Below are 23683 nucleotides of genomic sequence, written 5' to 3' on the forward strand. Positions count from 1 at the left end.
TGTCCACACTCTATGCCAAGCTCCCTTCCTTTGCATGGGACACTCTTCTCCACCCCAGTGCTTTTTAAGTCTTTAGTTATCCTCCAAACACAACATATCACCATCTCTCTGTTGCCTTCTCTGACCCTTTTCAGGACTCTCTCCTTGTAGAATTTGTTTTCTGTATGAGTGTAATTACCACTAATATAATGTGTATCACACTGCACCGTTATAATTTTAAGGGTCTGCCTTCTTATACCTGCTTCACTCCCCTAGCTCCAACTAAAGCTGAGAGATTCTAAAACACAAGGAGCAGAGTTTACTAATACTTATAGGGGGTGCCCAAAAAATGTATACACATTTTAAGAAAGGAAAACTGTATTAAAATTGTAACACTCAATATATATCGATAACGAAAGATGAATACATACAAGTCCTGTGCGTACATTTTTTTGGCACCCTCTATATATCCTAGATTTAAGCACAGTGGTCGGGCACATAATAGCTTCAAGTAAAATACCGAATAAAATGGGACAAGTCTATGTAATAAACTACTTCTAAGAGGACTGGGGGGAAAAAACAAAAGAGGACTGAAAGGAGCATATTTAGTTGATAATCTGATCATATTCGCGAATGACATTTATCCCCTCCTTGTGGACTGCAGTACAATGTAACATTTCCTTCTGATTATTTTGTACACGATGATCTTTTTGTCCCAAATAGACTGGAAGATCACCGATGCCAGTATCTGTTTTGTTTCCTTTGTATTCCCACAAGGACAGAGGCAAGCCCTTCCTACGTTCCAGGTCAATGCTGCTAAACAGATGGCTTGTTTCATGGGTGGACATGGTTCAATGACAATCAGCAAAGTTTCTGTATGAAAACGAGTGCAAATTCTGCAATCTCACTTTAAAACTTCACACGCTGCTGTTCTGCCCAGCACACTTTTAAAAGTCAATGCTGACACTGTCTTCTCCTGCAGACATGAAGTAAATGGACTTTTTCCTATTCTTCCCATAAGTACAATGAAAACCCTGGACACTGTGTGGTGTGTGTGTAAATATATATAAACATATAACATACATAACATATATATGGATAGCAATATATATACGAGCGTATATTGGTAACAACCACAAGAAGACTCTAAAAGGTGAAGAGAAGATAATAGATCAGAGACCTTGGGACCCGAGGAACAACATGTGGTGAGTTCCTTGGATTTTATTTCTGCCTCATATACCCTGGAGTTAGAAATGAAGAAGCTGAAAATGCCCAAGGATGTGAACAAAGAAAAGAAAAAAAAGGCCCCAGCCAAAACCTGACATCTGTAGCCAAAGGATGAAGAAAAACAGAAGATAGCACTTTCAGAAAACAATCGCTCTAATCCAGCTAAACTCCACAGAAAACAATGCGGCCCCACCCCCACCCAGGCCGCAAAGGCTGAGTGGGGAGCCTAGACTTCCACCCATGCTGGGCTATCATGAACCCACCTCCTCTGCTCTGCGGGGTCAGTGGAAACACGTGAGGAGACGGAACTCCTATCCCCTCCCATCAGTAGCAAGGAGATGCTTAACAAAATATCTAACATTTGTGTCATGACGTTCCAGGAAGGAGAGGATAAAGAAGGCAGATCTGAAAAATCAGTCAATGAAATAATGGCTGAAAATTCCCCAAATTTAGCGAGAGACATAAACTTATAGATTCAAGAAACTGAGCAAACCCCATTCAGTATAAAACTAAAGAAATCCTTGCCAAGATGAAGAATTTGTCACAGGCATATCTACCCTAAAAGAATACCTAAGGAAAGTTCTCTGGGGGGAAAAAACAAAAAAAAACAAAAGCTGGAACCTTGGCACATCAGAAAGGAAGAAAGAAGGTAACAATATGGGTAAATACAATAAGAGTTTGCTTTTAAGTTTTCTAAATTATGTTTGATGTTTTAGGGAACATTGTAACACTGCATAATATGGTTCTAAATATACATAGAGAAAATATTTCAGAACATTATAAATGAGGAAGGATGGTGGGATGCAAATGGAGGTAAGATTTCTACACTTTACTCATACTGGAAAAAGAAAAGACACCAATAAATTATGATAAGCTTTGTGTAACATAGTATAATATCTAGAGCATCCACTAAAAACGCCATACAAAGAATATATTAAATACTACAGATAAATCAAGATGAAATCCTAAAAACTGTTCATGTACCCACAGGAAGGCAGGAAAAACAAAAACAAACAAAACACAGAACAAACAGAAACAAAAAACATAAAATGGTGGACTTATTAAGCCCTAACATATCAATAATTGCATTAAATGTAAATGGTCTAAATGCATCAATTAAAAGACAGATTGGCAGAAGAGATTAAAAAAATGTGACCCAAATATATGCTATTAAAGAAACTCACTTTAAATATGATATAGGCAGGTTCAAAATAAAATGACAGAACAACATACATTATGCAAATATTAATCAAAAGACAGAAGAACTGGCTATGTTAATATCAAAGAAAATTACCAGAGAATAACATTATATAACAATAAAAAAGTCACATCACCAATGAAGACATAGTAATCCTAAATGCATATGTACCAAACAACCAAGGTGGAAAACATGAAGCAAAAACTGACACAACTTAAAGGAGAAGAAGACAAATCCACAATTATACTTGGAGACCCTCTCTCAACAATTGATAAAATAAGACAGAAAACCAGCAATGATATAGAAAAATTCAACAGCAATAGCAAACAAAAGAAGCTAATTGATATTTATAGAACACTCCACTCAACAACTGCAGAATACACATTCTTTTCAAGTGGAAGTATACTTAAGACCAAATCCTAAACAACAAAACAAACATCAACAAAATTAAAAGAATGTAAATCATATGGCACACATTTTCAAAGCACAATGAAAGATAATTAGAAATCAATAATAGAAAGACAACAGGAAAATCTCCAAACCTTTGGAAATTATACACTTCTAAACAATCCATGAGACAAAGACGTCTCAACTGAAACCAAAATACATACTGAACTGAATAAATATGTAAATATAACACCAAAATTTGTGGGAGACAGCTAAAACCCTGCTGAGAGGGAAATTTATAGCATAAACCCACACAACTGAAAAGAGAAAAAGGGTCAAATCAATAATCTAAGCTCACATGTGAAGAACCTAGAAAAAAAAATAGCAAAATAATTCAAAAGCAAGCAGAAGGAAGAAAATAATAAAGAACAGAAATGCATGAAATTTAGAAGAAAAAAAGGTTCTAAAGATCAACAAAGAATTGATTCTTTGGGGAAAAAAAACAATAAAATTTACAAACCTTTAGCAAGATTGACAAAGGAAAGAAAAAAGAGAGAAGACACAAATTACTATTATAGGAATGAAATGGAAAATCACTACAGACCCTGCGGACATCAAAAAGGTAACAAAGGAGGGAATACTATCAACACTAACACCTTACACAAAATGGAACAATTCCTGAAAAACACAAACTACCACAAGTCACTCAATATGAAACAGATAATCTATAAATAGTACTATAAGCTATTAGGATAGATTTTAAATTAATAATTTAAAATCTCCAAAAAAAGAAATGAACAGGCCCAGATGGTTTCACTGGTTTAAAGTATGTTTAAAGAAAAATTAACACCAATTCTACACAATCTCTTCCAAAAAATAGAAGAGGTAGAGCACGTCCCAATTCATTTTTATGAAGTTAGTATTACCTTGATAGTAAAACCAGACAAAGACAGTACAAAAAAGGAATACTCTAGACCAATATCCCTTATGAATACAGACACAAAAATCCTCAACAAAGTATTTGAAAATAGAATTGAGCAATATATAAAAAGAATTATACACTATGACCAAGTGGGATTTATCCAGGGATGCAAGGTTGGTTCAACAGTAGAAATCAGTCATATTAATCATATAAAATCACCACTGTAACAAGCTAAAGTAGAAAACGCATATAATTATACTGATCAATGCAGAGAATGCTTTCAAAAAGTCAACAGCCATTCATAATAAAAAGTATCTCAGAAAAATTGGAATAGAGCAGAACTTTAATTTGGTAGAGCATCACAAAAACCCTACAACTAACATTATACTTAATGGTGAAAGATTGAATGGTTTTCCCTTAAGATGGGAATGGATATCCCCTCTTACCACTCTTATTCAACCAAGTGCTGGAAGTCCGAGCCACTGCAATACAGCAAGAACAGGAAAAACAGGCACCATATCAGAAAACAAAAAATAAAACTTGTCCCTATTTGAAGGTGATATGATGCATAAAACAGAAGGAATCTATTCTTCGTAGATCACAAAGAATTTACCAAAAAAGTTCCTGGCAGTCGTCAAAGACAAGAATAAGATAAACATTAAGAAAACAATTAACTGTATTTCTAGGTACTAGCAATAAACACATGGATGCCAAAATTAAATATACAATATCAATTATAATCACTTAACATGTACAGGATTTACAGCCTGAAAACTGCAACAATGATCAAAAGAATCAAAGAAGATCTGAATAAATGGGTTGGAAAATTCAACACAGTAAAGATGTCAATCCCTCCAAATTGACATGCAGTTCAATGTAATTCCTAACAGGATTTTTTTTTTTTGTACATATAGACAAAATAGTCTAAAATGTATATTAACAAAGGGACAGACATGCAGATCAATGGAACAGGGAACCTAGAAACAGACTCACACAAATTTGCTCAACTAAGTTTTGAGAAAGGTAGACAGCAATTCAATGGAAGAACAGGCAGGCTTTTAAACAAATGGTACTTGGAGCAACTGAACATACATAGACTAAAAAAAAAAGAAAAGGAAAAAAGCCCTCAACCCATATCTCACATTTTATATAAGAATTAACTCAAAATGGATCGTAAATTTAACTGTAGTAAGTAAAACTACAAAACTTTTTTTAAAAGAAAAACTGTAGGAGAAAATCTTCTAAGATCTAGGACTAGGGAAGAGTTCTTAGGCTTAACAGCAAAATCATGATCCATAAAATAAAAAATTGGTTAAGTTAAACTTCATCAAAATTAAATACTTTGGCTCTGCAAAAGATCATTAAGAAAATGAAAGGACAAGCTACAGACTGGGAGAAAGTATCTGCAAACTACATATCTGACAAACACTTGCCAGATTAGTGGTTGCCAGGGGTTAAGGAGCAGTAGGGGTGGGTGGGAAGTGCCTCCGTTCGACTATGAAACGACAACCAGGGAATTCTGAGGCAATCAAATTGTTCTGTGTCTTAACTGTCTATACCCTGATTATAATGCTGTCCTATAGTTTTGCAAAATGTTCCCACTGGGAAAACTCTGTCAGGACACAAGGGATCGCTCTCATTTCTTACAACTGCATGTGAACCTACAACTATCTCAGAATAAAAAGTTTAAGGAAAACAATTATTTTTAAGTCAACAGTGACTTAACACACAATCATGACTAGTTACCACATGGTAACTTATGCAGAATAGCTAAACCTCAAACACATTTTTTATTAACTAAACATTTACTTTAATTATTAATTTTAACTCCTACTATAAATATAAATGCCTTGAAAGAGAATGACATTTCCAGAGTTATTGGTAAAAGTCAAATGATTACATCTTCAAGCAAAATAACCTACGTAGTTCTACAGTGATGACTTTTCATTAAGATCTCAGAACTTGAGGCCTAATTTAGGTGATATTTATGCTGCACTGGCAAAAAGCCTGAATTTTCCTAGTCAACAGAGAAATTATCAAACCAAGAAATAATTAATGTGCACCTTCACCTGCCAAACACTATTCTGAAAGTTTCCCTTCTATATATTTCATCTCTGACATTGAGACTATACATGATTCTATATGGTAAACAAGGGAAGTTCATTCAGCTACTGTGATAAATTCAACTAGAATAACTCCATTATCACCCACGGTAACCTTGGTATCTCTTAAGTCTTTCAGGATCTAACTTAATGATAAAAAAAAATTTTATTTGGAATAAACCACTTGTTTCTTACTTCCTCCACAAGCTTCCGGCTTCCTCAATAATTACTCTAAGTTTAGAGCAAGAAGAAATGTTCAGACAAAGCATATTCAAAAAGATCTCCCAACTATGCAATTTAGTCTCAAATTACATACTTATCGTTCTTTTAAAATTTCTGAAATTTACTACCACAAAATATTATTTTTAAGTTTATGTTCTTACAAATGATTTGTTCATGGCACGTTTCACTTCATCAGAACCATCTGAATAGATCTGCTGAAATAATTTGTTCAAAGCTGCATCTCCCTCCAACTTCTCATTCTTTTCTTCTTCTTTGATCTCTCCAACCAATTTATCCCAATTTCTTGTATAATGAGATGATGATGGATATAGGTTCTTTACATCTATGGAGTAAAAGGACAGACATGATTAATAAACATGCAGATTATGCCAAGAACATGTAAACTCTGTGACCATCATGTATAAGATACCTCAGCCAATAATAGGCGATTGAATTCCACGTTTGCAGTAAGTGTCTTTCTGATGTATGCATCAGTAATTAAATTTATACTTCTAAAAACTGAATCAGCATAATATAAAATCTGGGACTTTCTTTTGAGCAATGTAACTCAATAAAGTGTAAACTTTTGGTACATTATGCAAAATTAGATTAAAAAATGATTCTTCAGGTTAATAACAGGGGAAACTTGGTGAGACGTATATAGGGACTTTTATATTTAGAGAAAAGTTGAGAAGATAGCACAAACAATTCTAAAAAATAGTATTTTTTTAAAAAGATGCTTCATTAAATTTCTCTAATAAAGATTTTAATAAATGCTAAAAATGTGACTTTTTTCCTGAGATACTTACATTATCTTTCAGAGTAGAAATAAACTGAAAATATAAATAATTATCCATGCCATTTGACAGTGAGTTAAGATTCCATCCTCTCCCCACATTAAAACTATTAGATTAGTTCAACAGGAGATAATAAGGAAACCTGAATGTTGACAAATACTCCATGGGATGACCTCGAGTTCAATGCCACATCACGCACACAGAGTGAATAACAGTATTTGTAGGGCACACTGGAATAAATGGAGGCTACCTGTAGCCAGAAAGGCCACCCTAAAGACCAAGGGAATCAAGATTTTGGCGCACAAATAGTTAAAGAGAAACTAAGCTACCCAATAGCTGTAAGAGCAGTTAGTCATTGTCCAATGGAAACATACCAGCCACAAATGTGGGCCGCATATATAATTTTAAAATTTCTAGTAGTCACGTTACTAAAAAGAATCAGGTGAAATGCATTTCTAATAATATGCTTTATTTAACCTAGTATATCCAAAATAGTATCATTTCAACATAAAATCAATATACAAATATTAAGATATTTTATATTCTTTTTTTATACTAAATCTTTAAAATCTGGAATGTACTCTACACTTACCGTGTTTCCCTGAAAACAAAGACCTAACCAGAAAATAAGCCCTAGCATGATTTTTAATAGGATATCCCATGAAAATAAACCCTAATGCGTCTTATTTTTGGGGAAACACGGGTGAGCACATCCCACTCCAGAGGAGTCACATTTCAGGTGCTCAATAGGTACACGTGGCTAGTGGCTACTATACTGGACAATGCAGCTCCAGAGCTTTAAAAAGACATGATTCGAAGTTCCCCTATCAATGTACTGTGTTTCCCCGAAAATAAGACCTAACTGGACCATCAGCTCTAATGCATCTTTTGGAACAAAAATTAATGTAAGACCCGGTATTATATTATATTATATTATATATTACATTATATTATACCCAGTCTTATAGTAAAACAAGACCGGGTCTTATATTAATTATTGCTCCAAAAGACGCATTAGAGCTGATGGTCCAGCTAGGTCTTATTTTCGGGGAAACACAGTATTAGGACACATTAATGCTAATCTAAATGTCCATCTTCCACTACTTTCTCTCTGTTATCCCCTTCCTCAAAATAGTTGAGAAACGAGTAAGTGTTCATCCTGTTTTCCCATCTTTTCTCTTCACCTGTAAACCAACTTTCTTTCTGCCCATCCTCGCCTCGAAATGAAACAAAATCACAACAGACCACAGTTTTATTCAGGGCAAGCATACTGTTTCCCAAATCCTATCTACCCTTCCTCCTCCGGTAATCTCCTCTCTGCACAAGATCAGTAGGGGCCAAAGAAAACCAAAAAATGCGTGCCACGAAAATTAAGAGCCTAGGAAACAGGGGCCTAAACCAATCCTAATGCTGATGCCCCAGAAGGATGGGAACACAGGTTCGGTTCTCTACCACCCAGAGAGCTTAAGCAATGTGCCCTATCTGCAGCCTGCAGCTTGCTCTACACAGGAATCTGACAAGCATATTAATTCCTTACAAAAATATTACAGGACGGGAGGAATAGCATCTTGAATATGCAAAGCACTAAGTTTATAAAAAGTTTGTAAAATCTTTTATAAAAAAGTTTGTAAAACTAAAAAAGCTTAATAGCTGATCTCAGAAAAATGTTAACACCTGTAGATAAGATTACTAAGAGATGGGTAACTTAACTTTCTTGCTCATTCACTATAATGTCAAATAACTGCAAAGATATTTGTGTCCACAGAGACTCTCCATTGTTAGAAAATGCAGCACCAAGCAGGATCGGAGCCAGACCCAGACTATGAAGACCTGGATTTAGTCCCAGACAATTAAAGTGCTGGGTGATCTTAAGCAAGTTGCTTAACCTTTTTTGAGCCAAAACAGGAGACACAGTACTGGGCTGCCTACTACATAGGGCTGTTATTAGAATTAAATGAGATACTACAATTAAAACGTTTCTTTTAAAAAATGCTTTGAGCTATATATGAACCTCAGCCACAAAATTTCTGGGAGTCAGTCCCAAGAAAAGCACATAACATCTTTATTATGTTTTTCAAATAAAGTGGGAAGCAGAACTTTAATACCAACTTAAAACATTTCATTCTTAAAAATTATGTGTGTCAGCTTCGTGGTTTTGCTAATTATGCTATACCGTGTTTCCCTGATCAGCTCTAATGCGTCTTTTGGAGAACACGCATTAGAGCTGATAATCTGGCTAGGTCTTATTTTGGAGGAAACACAGTAGGTTAGGTATGATATTACCATGCAAGGAAGCTGGGTGAAGGGTACATGGAAACTAGTTTTGTAACTTCTATGAGAATCTAAAATTATTTCAAAGTAAAATAAAATAATAAAAATGAACAATCTGTTGACTAAGTCGGTGTTTTCTAAAGGGTGCCACAGGAAAAGTGTTTTCTGTTATAGAAGCAGTGGAAAATCGAAAAGTAGCAGTAACACAATGTTACCACACTTCAATCATCAAAGCTTTAACTCTAATCAAAAAGAAATTTCTCTCCGTTCATTAATGAGGCCATTGCTGTAAAATACAGTCTTAGTTTGTAGTTTTAAGAGTGTCCTGTAGATTAATTATTCCATTAGAAAAATACCTAGCTACCTATCACATAAACTTATAACTGACTTCAACATAAAGTAATCTGTCCCTTAAGGGATTAAACAATCAACCCAGTTTTGTGCTCTCCTAGACTTTCCTTAGGCCTTCATTACGTTTGCCTCCACCTCTAAACTAGCAATACAGTGAAATGGGTCACGTACTTCACTCTGTGAAGCCCTGAAATTAGAGTTGACAACATCAGTAGAACAGAAAGAATAAGAAGGGAGAGGGAAGTGAAGGAAATAGTACACTAAAGCAGCAATAAGAAAAGCCAACACAAAAAAGCAAACAACCCCCAACTGATGTCATAAACTGACACGGGGTAAACAACAAATCCCAACTCTCTTGGGGCTTTTGCTGCCATTCACTGGACTCTTAGAGTTTAGGAAGCTAGAACCTTCATAAGAAAGGCTACTTTGTATTCATTACAGATCAACATTATTATATTCAGTGTATCTTATCTTGGGAACATAAATAATGAAAGTAGAAAGAATGCTCATTACTATTTAATTTCAACTATATAACACAATTTGAATTTAAAGCTCACCAAGGCCAGAAAACAAACCTGCTATGAATTGTTTTGGCTTAGGCACATCTCCTTCCCCCTCAAGTTTTTCCCATCTCACAGCCTCTGGCTTTTTCATTTTAATTTCAATCTGGAGAAAACACCAAATAAAATCCATTATTCAATGTAAAATAGACACAAAAAACATAATTTTCTTAAATCATCAAAGTTTTATAAGAATTAATAGTGTCCTTGAGATAGTTTCCTTAAATTATACAAGGGTAAATTTGAAGAATTTTGAAACATTTGTTTCTACTTAAATGTTACCCATCAAAAACAACATACACACATTATAAAGGACAATTACGCAAAGTCTTGAAATCCTTGTGCTTTTTTTCTTCTAAAGCAGTGTTCTCAAGCAGGAGTGACACTGACCCCCCAAGGGACTTCTGACAATGTCTGGAGACACAGGTGGTCGTCATAACTGGGGTGGCGGTGAGGAGTGCTACTGACATCGAGTGAGCAGAGAACAGGGGTGCTGCTAAACATCCCACACCATACAGGGCAACCCCCCCACAATGACTATGCAGCCGCAAATGGCAACAGTGCCCACTACAGAGACACCCTGCTTTAAAGGAATGACTAATTTGCATGTACAATAAATAACCTGTTTTAGAGTGAAAATTCATTCCGCTGTATAAAAATAATACAGCTAATGCCAGCATTTTCACAACCATTCATTCAATAATTATTAAACACCTGCTATGAACAAGGTATAGCCTTCAGGGGTGTGGGGGATTTTTAAAATATTCAAGACATGTCCTTGACCATGTGGTAGTATGAGACATACGAAGAAAGTTACTCAAGAGGCAAATAAATGCTCTAAAAGCTCAGGAGAGATCACAGCTGGATGGGAACAGGAAAGGTTTCAGGGTACCTTGAAGAGCTGTGAGGGGAAGGGGCATCGGCTATGGATGGGGTACTCCAGAAGCAAAGGCAATAACAGCCTAAGCCTGGAGCCCCAAGCCTGGGGGAAAGGACACAGTGAATCAGGGAGTACAGGGAGGAGACTCACTTGCCTCAGGGTCAGGACTGGTTAGAGCGTGAACAATACAGATAGCAAAAAAAAGTGTAAGGCAGACTGAATGGCTTCTGAATGCTAAACTAAGGTCACTTACTAGGGCGGACCTAGAGGGTCTTATGCTGACTGAAGTAAGTCAGACAGAGAAAGACAAATGCCATATGATCTCACCTATACGTAGAATCTAAAGAACAAAACGAGACTGATAGATACAGAGAACAAACTGATGGTTGCCAGACAGGAGGGGGCTGGGGGGCGGGTGGTGAAAAAAGTGAAGGGATTAAGAAACACATTGGTAGTTACAAAATAGTCACAGGAATATAAATGAAGTACAGCATAGGGTGTATAGTCAATAATGTTGCAACAACTGTGTACAGTGCCAGGTGGGTATTAGACTAATCTGGGGGTCACTGCATGAATTATATAAATGTGTAACCATAAGCTACACACCTGAAACTAATATAAAGTAATACTGAATGTCAACTGTAAGTGAAAAAAATTACTTTTAAAAATTGAAATGTGAGTCCTGTCCTAAAAGCATCTTTTACTCTCTAATCAAGGCCGGTCCCCGGAGCCTACCCTTAACCCTACCATGCACTCACACAGCACTTGTACCTAGCTACCTTTTGCTTTCCTTATTCAAATGTTCTCACTTTTTAGCATAGCAAAAACAGCATATATAGTGATGGTAAACAATAATAATTATTATGCAGTTTAAGAATCAAGTTAGAATTTTATATTCTGACTTTTTTCTCAGAAAAGATTACTTTTGTAAAGAGAAAAATATCAAAACATTTAACAAGAAGCCTATTCACACCTTGGTTCTTTGACTCCTTCAGATCAGATGAATCATTTAAATTAGCAGTTACTGGTAATCTTTCTACCACTGAATTTAGTGAGCAAATCCTTAAAATCTGCATTTTAAAATGCCTTAATAAAACACTAACAGAGAAATCTGCCCCAATATTTAAGTAGACGTGAAGCGATGCTATGGAAGAGGTGTGTGCGGTCTCTGAGTAATCATTGTTTTTAGGAACACAGAAAGGGAACAAAAAATCATTTCTTAATGAGAGAAAAACATGCAACAAAAGGCACTGGGAAAGGAGCAAATAGTATTTTAGATGTAATATACATATTTACATTCTACATAAGTAAAAACACATATTTTATAAGAATCTCTAGAATTCTCTAAAATGAACTATGGCTAATTTTTATAAAGTAAAATACCACCAATATTTTCTCATACACAGTATTAAGTGATTGCACTCTGGTTAGTTTACGTTGTCACTGCTGAAGTATTTACCTAAAAGGGACAGAAACCTAATAGCTGGCAACAACACAGCAGCAGTTATTGAAGAAAGGCTACTGATGTTACCCTAAAATTAAAAATCACACCTTGCTCCTGTAATTATCAACTCATGTGAAATAAAGACATGGCAAGCAGTGTGTATGCCAGCACCGTCCTTGGTTACTCTCTGCCGCAGGGCGCCCTGTGTTCGCACGTCCCGTTCCCACGCTAAGCACTGTCTCTAGTTCTTGTGCACCTGAAGAGCAGCACACACTAGCACTCATATCCACTGAAAGCCACTGCAACCTGAGTAATTACGCAGCATGAACAAAGGGCATTTATAAAGCCAAAGGCAAAGCTCTTAGCAACAACCTGTTTCTACAGAGACATGCTGACCTGAACTTGAAATTATACTTAACTCCATTCATTAGAATAGCTGCACATCATAAACCATATAAAGCAGCTGTTTTAAAAGGTGAAAGGGGAGGGGCACTAATTTTCTGCGAATTCCTTTTTACACCTACATCACTTTTAATGCTTAGTCATGCTTTAAAAAATGAAGTTTTAAGTCTTCTGGCAGATACTTCTAGAATTATCGTTTAATTTCAGACATCTCATGGTGACCTTAATAAGCCATTCTATTTTCATTTACGTCAGACATCATTTCAGAGTTAACTGAGAACTCCGGTCTTTTTCTTGCATGTTGCAATCGTCTGCACAGGGAAGGCTCTCAATGCACCACGACAGCCTGAAGGAGTGCGCACAGCTTCCCGGGAAGAATCCCAGCCTGAGCCTGCTGGACGGTGCAGGATTGCCGTTTTCGGTGTTTGGTGGACTACCATCCACCTCTAAAATCTTCTTTGCACAGCAAAGTTTAAATTTTTCCAATGAAAGAACTTCAGATTTAAAGAGAAGCCACCCCCCGCCCACCCCCGAAGGGTCATGGCGTCCAGACACCACCTTCCTAACAAGTGCTAAGGAAGCCCCACTTACTGCTACAGACTGATGGTGAAGGGATCCTTCCCGAACACTGGAGAGCGCACTGGTAAAATTATTTTTTTCTGGTCAACTTTTGAGAACCATCTGTTTCAAGGCTGTAGTCACTAAATAATTGTTCCCCTGATCCTTAGAATGTAACTTTCCCAACATTCTCTTACTCAGCTCTTTGCACATTTAATTGCTATATCGAACCCTTTTATCGGATAACAGAATAGCTCCATTTTCCTGAGGCCAGACTGCACACCTACTGTGTTTCCCCAAAAATAAGACCTGGCCGGACCCTCAGGTCTAACGTGCCTTTTGGAGCAAAAATTATTATAACCTGGTATGTTATATTATACTTTATTATATAAGACCGGGCCTTATATTAATTTTTGCTCCAAAACTCGCATTACAGTTGATGGTCCGGCTAGGTCTTATTTTCGGGGAAACACAGTAGCTTCTTTACTTTTACACTCAAATCATTTTATAATAATTTTTGAAAATGCAAGAGATGGTAACAAACGAAGAGGAAGTGAAAAATCTTCCCCAAAGTTCGAAAAGCTCAGTTCTAGTATTTACTGAGTGCCTGCTCTGAGCCAGGCACTGTGCTGGTACATAAGGTCACAGCCTCTATTCTTGAAAAAAATTAATCAGAAGAGACATTTCCCATGAACAAGAATTTCCAATGTATATCATCTGTAGTGACAGACCGAAACACTGGGAAATAGCTAGTTGTCTGAAAGGAAGGACGTTAAAATTTCAGTAAGACTGAGTACTTTCTCAGCTCCTTTATATTTTTCCAAATTTTCTATGGTAGGCATTTATTGCTTTTATAACCTGAACAAAAAATCTAAATAATCGGGATAAAATAACAATAGCAGAAAATTTAATGAGCACTTATTACACACCCGTGTATGAAGCACTTCGCACACATCATCTCACTCAACAGAACCACCCTATAGAAGGCTACCACCCAAAGTTTTGAGATGAGGGAGCCAAGAGATAGAATAACTTGCTGAAAGTGTCTTTTACTGCTTGAAGTTTTACTCATTTCCTTAGAAATAAGCAACAGCTGAGAACAAAACAAAAAAACCCCAAACTATTGTGTATTTATATAAAGAGTCACAAATAGGTACCACTTATTGGATATATGACCCTGAGCGAGTAACTAATCTCACTGTCGCAGTTTCTCAAAAAATGGGGTTAATAGGGTTTGTCTCATTTAGGGTTCTTATGAGGATTAAATGAGAATATGTATGAAAAGAATGTAACACTGTGTCTGGTAAATAATTGAATGCTACATCAATTTCTTTATCACCATAAGTAGCTAAAAATTCTGGGCAAGTTATTTAACATCTCTGGGTTTAGTTTCCATACCTGTAAATAGGCGATAAAAATACTTCCGCTATGCAATAATTGTGAGGATTACATAAGGTAATACATAGCAGTCAAAACAGTTACCTACTATAATTCTCCACAGGTCACACAATACGGGACTGGCTAAATAAGCTATAGTAAATGCATACAATGAAATACTTTGCTGTAGAATATTGAAGAGCATGAAAAAAATATCCATAATGTATGATAGCTAAGTTTAAAAAGACAGGTATAGATAGTAAGTACAGCAAAATCCTTTTCTTTTGAAAATAAATATACAATAGGACAGGTAGCACTACATTCCAAGATTTACAACTTGTAAACATCAGCAACTAACCAGTTATTAAAAAAACAACTCACTATTACCACCATCACTATATCACAAAGACAAAAACAACAATCCCAAAACCCCTACCCCTGTGCATTTAAAAAAGCAGTACAATCCCCAGACACCCCTATTCCATTTCATCATCACTGGGATTCTTCTACGTATATTAAGAAAAGGAATTCACTCTAAAACTTCTCAAATTTTGGTGGGTTAAGAAGGGAGAAGGGAGCTATTTGTCTCTAATTAAAGACACACATTCTTATTTCCCACAGTTCCAGTTAAAAGCCTCCATATTTTATATAGATATAATATAGAAAAATTACTTTGATTAAAATAGGAATACGAGAACATTTCCACAAGGACAAATTTACTCCAAAGATTTTGAAAATTCAAATTTTTTACTTACAGAGAATGAATATTAATCTTTAAAATGAGTATTTCACAGCATAGCTGTCACTGAAGTTATAATCTTATGATTGTAACCAGAGAATATGACATGAAATAAACAAGATGGAACAAAAGAAACATTACAGTTTCAGTTTCTTCATAAAGAAAATGGATTAATAGGCATATATGAAAGCTGTATTCAGTAAAAGGTAGAAATAACTCTTAAAGATACTGAAAAAAAATGAATTCTGACTTGGAAAAACATTGAATATTAAACTGTAAAATATTTAGTTAAGAAATGCTGTTTCATTAATTTAAGGGTCCTGTCTCTTATTTTCATTGCAAATTATATTTCACTTGAATTAATAACACTTAATTGATGGTTATACATGAATATGCAACATTCATTCAACCTTGACAGTGGAAAAGAAAAAGACAGAATTCTCAAAAGCAAAAAAAAACCTTTTTAAACTGCAGATTTTACAGAATCTCTAATTTTAAGCAAATTCTTCTGAGCAAAATGCATCCTTTTCTCAATTCACATAAAGGATTCAAGACATCTGAATACATATGAAAAGCAAATTACTTCACTATTTTTCCCTCTCAGTGTCATCACTAAATATTCCTCAGTAACCCAGAGAAAGATTTTATTTTCAATATTTTAACACTGTCTCCCTCTGCTGTATGAAAAAGGATTCAAAACTTTCATCATTTGCTCTAAGATATAATTAAGTACAACAGCCCCTTGAATAACATCGTTCATTCAACATCATTTTGTTACTTTGATAGACGCCATAGGAACTTAACTCGTTTATTGTATCAATCAGCTATGGTAAAATCGGTTTCATCAGACGTTGCTTCACTTAATGTCGCAGGACCTATCGAGGATGTTAAGTGAGGACTTACTGTACAATTCTTCAATTTGCTTCCCATACATGCGGCTTAGAAGTTGGTAGTTTATCAGAGTAATATAAAGTACTCTGGATTATGACAAGAAAAATAATCATCCTTCAGAATACATCCTTACAGTCTTAATTCTTTAACCCAAAACTTAGAAAAACCTAAGCAAAGAAGCGCTAGCTTTACAGAAATAAAAGCATTCCTCCTGGCCAATACTGAACAATTTGGTAACTGTGAACTTGGGTAGAGCACTTGGTTTTTATATTTTCTACAATGCCTCGGGCTGCTACCATGAAACTCAAATTGTTTTCTTTGTCTCATTGTGCCATCTATAAAGGGATATCAGTATCTAAATTATCTGCAAAACTGAAAAAATACAATAAACGGAGGGTATCATCTAATGGCAAGGGCACATAGTCACAGTGCATGAACCTCAGTTTCTTTTCACCTGTAAAACTAAGAACGAAAGCAGTCTGCAAACTTCATAGGGCTAACATCAGAATCCAATTTAAATCCATTCACTGAACAATTACTGAGCACCCACTACATACAATGTACAGTGCTAGGGGTGCAAAATTGAGCAAACGGAACATACTTACACTAAAGAAAGTATTCAATGTTTGTAAAGTTAACTGGGCATCCTGTACTTTACCTGGTAACCTTACCTGGAGCACATACAAAGACACAAATATAACATGCTTCTTATCCTCAAAAGACTTACGAAGTGTAAGGGAAGTAAAATGGATTTATAGACAAACTAGTATATAAGAAAAGTAGTTATGGAGCCCTTAAAGACAGGAAAAGGGACAAAAAAAGGGCAAACTGAGGACACAGTGGGGAGGCTGAGTAATGCTGAGAATCAACAAGCGATCAAGATGTGAAGGCCAATAAAGAATAAGGGTGGACAGTGCTTAGTTATAGCCTGATTCTAGCCACACAGCCTTGTGTATTTACCACACACACTATTCTTTTTTTCCAATTTATTTTTCAGTTACAGTTGACATACAATATTATATTAGTTTCAGGTGTGCAACACAGTGATTAGATATTTATATAACTTACAAAGTGATCACCCCATAAATCTAGTATCCATCAGACACCATACATTGTTATTTCATTATTATTGACTTTATTTCCTGCGCTATACTTCACATTCCCGTAACTATTTTTACAACTAGCAATTTGCACTTCTTAATCGCTTTTACCTTTCTCACCCATCCCCCCACCCCCCTGCCATCTGGCCACCATCAGTTCTCTGCATCTACCACACCTACTATTGTTCCACAAGTATAGGGGGACACAAGTTTCTAAGTCACCATCTATTCACACAAATCTGTTTACCTTTAAATTACTTCAAAAGGACATGCATTAACAACCTCTTGATAGAAATAGGTACAAAACTGCCAAACTCATATTTTTCTGACCCGTCTCCCTCCCAAATCTAGCTATAATTTTTCAGTTAATTACTTTACCCCATATTCTTTTCTTAAACAAATTCTACACTGCGTGGATGGGGCCAGGAAGACTAAAATCTTGGTAATATTTAGTCCTTTTTCTCACTTTATGCCATCCAAGCAACCCTCCTCCGCCTGATACTGAAACATCTTTGTACTTCGTAACCTTCACATAAACAAGTGGGCAGATCCTTTTTAACTAGATACAAAAACTCCTGCTTCTTTACTTCGCCCTTCCTGCTCCTACCCCCGCAGACGCCCTCTTCTGTCTGCAGGCCCAGTCACCACCCTTCATGACACACGCTGACTGTGATTCTATTCTACAACAGGAAAATTCACGTGTCCTTAGAACCTAAACTCAATCGTTAATAACATTGCAGGACATGTGTATAAAGATGTAGTAATGGAAAAAGTCTGTTTATCTCATTCATTCTTATTAACTCACCATATACCTTCATACAATTTTACAGATAAAGGGAATTCATAGCTTATTTAGTCCATGTCCCTCATTTTTATGGATGAAAATTTAGTCCTATGATCATTTTGTGACTAGTTTAAATTTAGATGTCAGGCAAAGAAAAAGAGTGAGATTTTTTTATTTTCAGTTCAGTATTTTTCCTACTAATTATACTACTATTTACATCTTTTGATTGATAGAGTCCCTGAACTTTAATTCTATTTTTCACTTCTTTTTAAAAATATGAAGAAATCTAAACACTACAAATTTAAACTATAATTTAAACTGTTAATTAATCCCTTATAACAAAAGCAATCTAAAACTCAGCTCACCGAAAAAACAAAAGAGCTGATTCATCTTTATAGGAATTTGTATTTTTAACTGCATAAGGTAGGGTGAAAAAAGTATTTGTATAACAAAACAGGCCATACAGACAAGTTCAAGAGAAGAGACATTGTCAGTATCAAATCTTAAAAGAGAGGCCGAACATTTTCTCTTTTTCTGAAAACCTCTTTACTAAGAAGTATTATATCTATCTTAATAACTATACAAACACCACTTAGGTGAAGTAGATTTTTTTACACTCCATTGCCCTAGAATTTTGGGAGGGGAAAACTGTTTCTCAAAAATTATCATTATTTATCCTGTCCCTTTTCAAGATATGCAGCTGAACTAAGATTGAACACGGCACCTTGAGCTGAGCTGCCTCCCGGATGGCTCAGTTGGTTGGAGCGCGTCCTCTCAACCACAAGGTTGCAGGTTCCACTCCTGCAAGGGATGGTGGGCTGCGCCCCCTGCAACTAGCAACGGGGACCTGAAGCTGAGCTGTGCCCTCCACAACTACGATTGAAAGGACAACAACTTGATCTGGGAAAAATCCTGGAAGTACACACTGTTCCCCAATAAAGTCCTGTTCCCTTTCCCAAATAAAATATTAAAAAAAAAAAAAAAAAGATAGGCAGCTGAAAGGATCTACAAGCCTCTAATCACACTGGCTGACAAATGTTTCTATACATTGAAAATATTACTCCTGACAACTCTTTTCTCTTGTCTTACCTTTGTTGAAAGTACTTTAAACGTGCTCTGTTCTGGTATTATAGGATGAAGAAGACTCAGTGTCAAATTGTAATCCTCTCCAGAAGGAAGTTTCACCAAAGCAGATAACTAATGAACACAAAATTAGCAGAAAATTTTGTAAGTTTATATAATGAAGGGTAAAATATTTAAACTGAATATAATTATAGAATTGTTACAGATTATTTTAAATACTTTTATATGGAGTATCAGTTTAAGGACCTCAAAATAATCCCTTTTTTTCATCTTGTATTCTTCACATGGATTCTCACATACATGATTAAATAGCAGAAAATAATGTTTCATAATACATATTTAACATTTAAATCTCAAGGAAACCCAATATACAAGAGCAAAATGATATAGTATGTAGGAAAAAGTATTCATATGCAAATCATCTAGTTCTATCACTAACTTAAATATCTATCATAACGTTTTCTCCGAAATGATAAGAAACCTAAATATTAAAAATCATACTCATTTGATACAGTTAGTAAATTCTACATATAAATCACATAACTAAGTAGACCTTTATTCATGAAGTATACCACCCAAATGCAATCAAATCACGTATCTTACTAGTATCTTTTATATTTGTCAACCAAGTTCTGCTTTGAATTCCAAATCTCAAGAAAATAATGCACATTTAGCTATAACCTATAGTATACACAGACTCATCTCAAAAATTAAAATGACTCAAATTGAAAAGCAAAACTTTAGATTTTCAACAGCATTTTCCACGTTATTTCAGGAAGAAATGACATATCTGATAAACTGCTATGGATTACTCTGCAATATAATATTAATATATTTGCAAATTAAAAGTATTTAATCTCAACATAGAAAATGGTTCAAAGACTAATGACCTCTTTTTCTGAAAATTCCACATTTACATTATTCTTCTGAACATTCTTGATCATAAGGGTAATGATTACTTGAGATTCTGTCTGATACCAGTCATACCTATTAAAAAAGAAAAGAAGAAACTTAGAACTTCTACTTTTCTTAAAGTTGCTCTTTTACGTTTTTGTCAAGATAAAAACTACAACCTAATAAACAACAAGAGCTCCACCTTGAGGAACAAAATAGCAAAGCAGCTGTTGATTCACGGAAATAATTGTATGCAGCTAATTTCCTAGGATCTGTACTAATGGAAGAGAACAGTAAGGCAGGTGATCTCCCAAACCTTTTCACTGCATTTAAATTCTTCCATGATTTTCTGGGTTCTGACATATCTCTAATACTGTTGTGCTTAAGCTAATGTTAAAGATGAAATTTATTTTAAAAGGCTAACAGTTATTATATACCACCAATAGTTTTACACTCTCATTTCAACCTAATACTACAAGAAGCATTTCTATCCCGATTTTACAGATGAAAAAATGTAAGATCAGAAGGTGAAGCAATCGGCCAGTCAGTGGCAGGTATCACACTGGTCCCAGGTCAGCCTGACTCCACACTCCAAGATCTCCTCACTGAAGCTGGGGGCCAACTGCCCTGAACTCAGGGAGCAGAAGCGAATGAGCTAAAATTAAAATAAGTTTAACTCATCCTGCCAGGCACAACAGTAAATACAATATCTTCCTTCAATCTCAAGGTACGTGGGGAAACTAGTGTGGCTGGAGATTCTGTTTCTTTCCCAAAGAAAGCTGTAAAAACGAAAGGATCCTCATTTTCAAATTAGACTAACTCCATGAGGGCAGAGCTATTTATCCAGCCACTATTACTCTCCAGGACTAAACACAGTGCCTGGTACACAGTATATTTATTAAATCGATGTTGGGTAATTTAATGCTCCAAACACCATAATTATTTGATGTTTGTGTCCTACCTCTCCTGCTGCCACCAAGCTAGTCCACGTTGTCTACTAGGTACTTACTTGGACAGTCATCCTGTATCTCTCCAGAAAGAATTGAATAAATTATTTTAACACTTCCAAGCCATTTTAGGTAATTAAAATGCACCTTGATTACAAAAATGAACTTTAAGAGTCTCAGTTTTCCTTTGAAATTCAGTGAGGATACAAAGCTCCAAATCAATGCTTTGTGTTTCTGTTACAGTCCTAAAGATGTAAGTTGTATACGTGACTAATAAATAATTAAAAATAAATTCAAACATTTGCTAGGTGCTTATTCGTTATTTTAACTGCTGCCCTCAGCAATAGTCACTTTCAGCTCATGCAGAATTATTATAAGAAAAATCTACTCAAAATACAAAAGGCAGTAAAGTTACAATTCTATCAAGCCTACTACTAACTTATTTACTTGTGTATTAATAACTTAACTGGAAGAGACTCTTCTTACTATTTGAAAAAGTGACATAACATGAAACCAGGCGAAGCAAGTTTAAAATAGAGAAATGACTTAAACTTACCTTGATATAAATACTAATACTAATCAGTAAACAGCCTTACAATTAGGTTTTCTATGGTATAACACAACTTTTTAAAAAACTAAGAAATACTTAAAATCACAGGGCAAAGACTTGATTACTATTAAACGACAGGGTTTTTTTCCCTTCAGGCATATTTACGTGTTGTTTTATGAAACAGAAACACTTACTTGATTTTTGACTGATGAGTCCGCTGGGATGCAGACTGATTTTGCCAAGTTGAAAAAAGAAAGATTTTTACAAGTTAATTAACTAAACATTAAAATGTATGTATTATGAATCTACCCAGTGCTATAGTTACTTTGATATGGAATAATTACATCAAAACTTCCTTCAAAGACAAAGCAGGGTATCCACAATTGTTAAGTAATACAAGGCTTCACAAAAAATTAGAATATTCAGCATTTTATAATTTTATGAGTTTCAATTTCAAAATGATTTTTTTTCCCTAAAATAAAAAAACTCAGAAAAAACAGAAAACTTTCTAAAGGTATGACTAAAATACATTCCATTTAAAATGTCCAGTTCCAAGGTTCGGTAACCCTCTAAACTGAAAACAGTAACATTTAAAAACCATTTTTCAGAATACTGTATATGCGTCAACATTCAGGCTTAACAATCGCAACAAACATTGCTCTGGAACATAGGAAGGAAAGTCTCCAAGGAGCCTTCCTCATAACATCTTAAGTGGTTTGTGGCCTCTCTGCAACAAACATTTCACCCTGCCCATCATGAAACAAAGTGACTCCTGACCAACACATACTTTCCTAAGCTCCATGTGTGCCAGTTAAGAGTATGTAAATCTAAAGAACTTGCCCTGGGTTGTGGTCCCTAAGTTGTTCTTAAATAAGAAAGGAAGAGATGGGATGTAGAAGAAGCAAGTAAAACCACTCAAGAGATCTGAATCTAACTCCGCTTTACTCTCCAGTGTTAACTACTGAGAAATACCTGAATCTAGATGATGCCAAGTGGAGATACTAACTAGAATGGATTATTCCAGTTCATCTTGGTACCTAGATAAAACTAGACTGAACCACAGCAGTGAAAACATGCACGGCAGCTAAACTGCTATTTGTGTTACGAGGCAGTCTTTGTTATCGAAACACCGTTCTGTTGTTTTTCAGGTCTAGTCTCAATCCCAGGTATTGTAAGACCTGGACAAAAATATTAGCAGGTAGGGCTGGCCCAGTGGCTCAGGCGGTTGGAGCGCCATGCTCCTAACTCCGAGGGCTGCCAGTTCGATTCCCACATGGGCCAGTGGGCTCTCAACCACAAGGTTGCTGGTTCAACTCCTGGAGTCCTGCAAGGGGTGGTGGGCTGCGCCCCCTGCAACTAAGATTGAACACGGCACCTTGAGCTGAGCTGCCTCCCGGATGGCTCAGTTGGTTGGAGCGCATCCTCTCAACCACATGGTCGCCAGTTCAATTCCTTGACCCCTGTAAGGGATGGTGGGCAGCACCCCCTGCAACTAAAATTGAACACAGCACCTTGAGCTGAGCTGCCTCCCAGATGGCTCAGTTGGTTGGAGCGTGTCCTCTCATCCACAAGGTTGCCGGTTCGACTCCCACAAGGGATGGTGGGCTGTGCCCCCTGCAACTAGCGACGGCAACTGGACCTGGAGCTGAGCTGCACCCTCCACAACTAAGACTGAAAGGACAACAACTTGAAGCTGAACGGCACCCTCCACAACTAAGATTGAAAGGACAACAACTTGACTTGGAAAAAAGCCCTGGAAGTACACACTGTTCCCCAATAAAGTCTTGTTCCCCAATAAAAATCTTTAAAAACAAACAAACAAAAAAATACTAGCAGGTGAAGGAAGCTTTTAAACACCTCCCCCATCTGTCATGCCTAGGAATAAGGGCACGTCTGGAGGTATGGAGTAGCCGTATGGAGTAGCCAGCCAGGGCTCACTCCTGGGGATGTTCAAACAGCAGTCTGCGCATGCGCAGAACTGGCCTGATGCCCACAACAGCCTGCCTAACGGAGACCAG

The 23683-nt window shown here is 36.1% G+C and overlaps 1 protein-coding gene across 1 annotated transcript in view; it reads right to left on the minus strand.

Moving 5' to 3' along the window:
• SUGT1 (SGT1 assembly cochaperone of MIS12 kinetochore complex) overlaps positions 1 to 23683 on the minus strand; it is a 49772-nt gene that overhangs the window by 13429 nt on the left and 12660 nt on the right. The window contains exons 8-12 of the mRNA XM_019755296.3: positions 21860 to 21894; positions 20165 to 20261; positions 19281 to 19388; positions 10032 to 10122; positions 6199 to 6380 (exon numbers count right to left, since the gene is read on the minus strand). Coding sequence (XP_019610855.1) covers positions 6199 to 6380; positions 10032 to 10122; positions 19281 to 19388; positions 20165 to 20261; positions 21860 to 21894 — 513 coding nt within the window. The remainder of the gene's footprint in view (positions 1 to 6198; positions 6381 to 10031; positions 10123 to 19280; positions 19389 to 20164; positions 20262 to 21859; positions 21895 to 23683) is intronic.

The sequence above is a fragment of the Rhinolophus sinicus genome, chromosome 16 (assembly GCF_057876585.1).
Source record: "Rhinolophus sinicus isolate RSI-liver-muscle chromosome 16, RSI-T2T, whole genome shotgun sequence".
Lineage (NCBI taxonomy): Eukaryota > Metazoa > Chordata > Mammalia > Chiroptera > Rhinolophidae > Rhinolophus > Rhinolophus sinicus.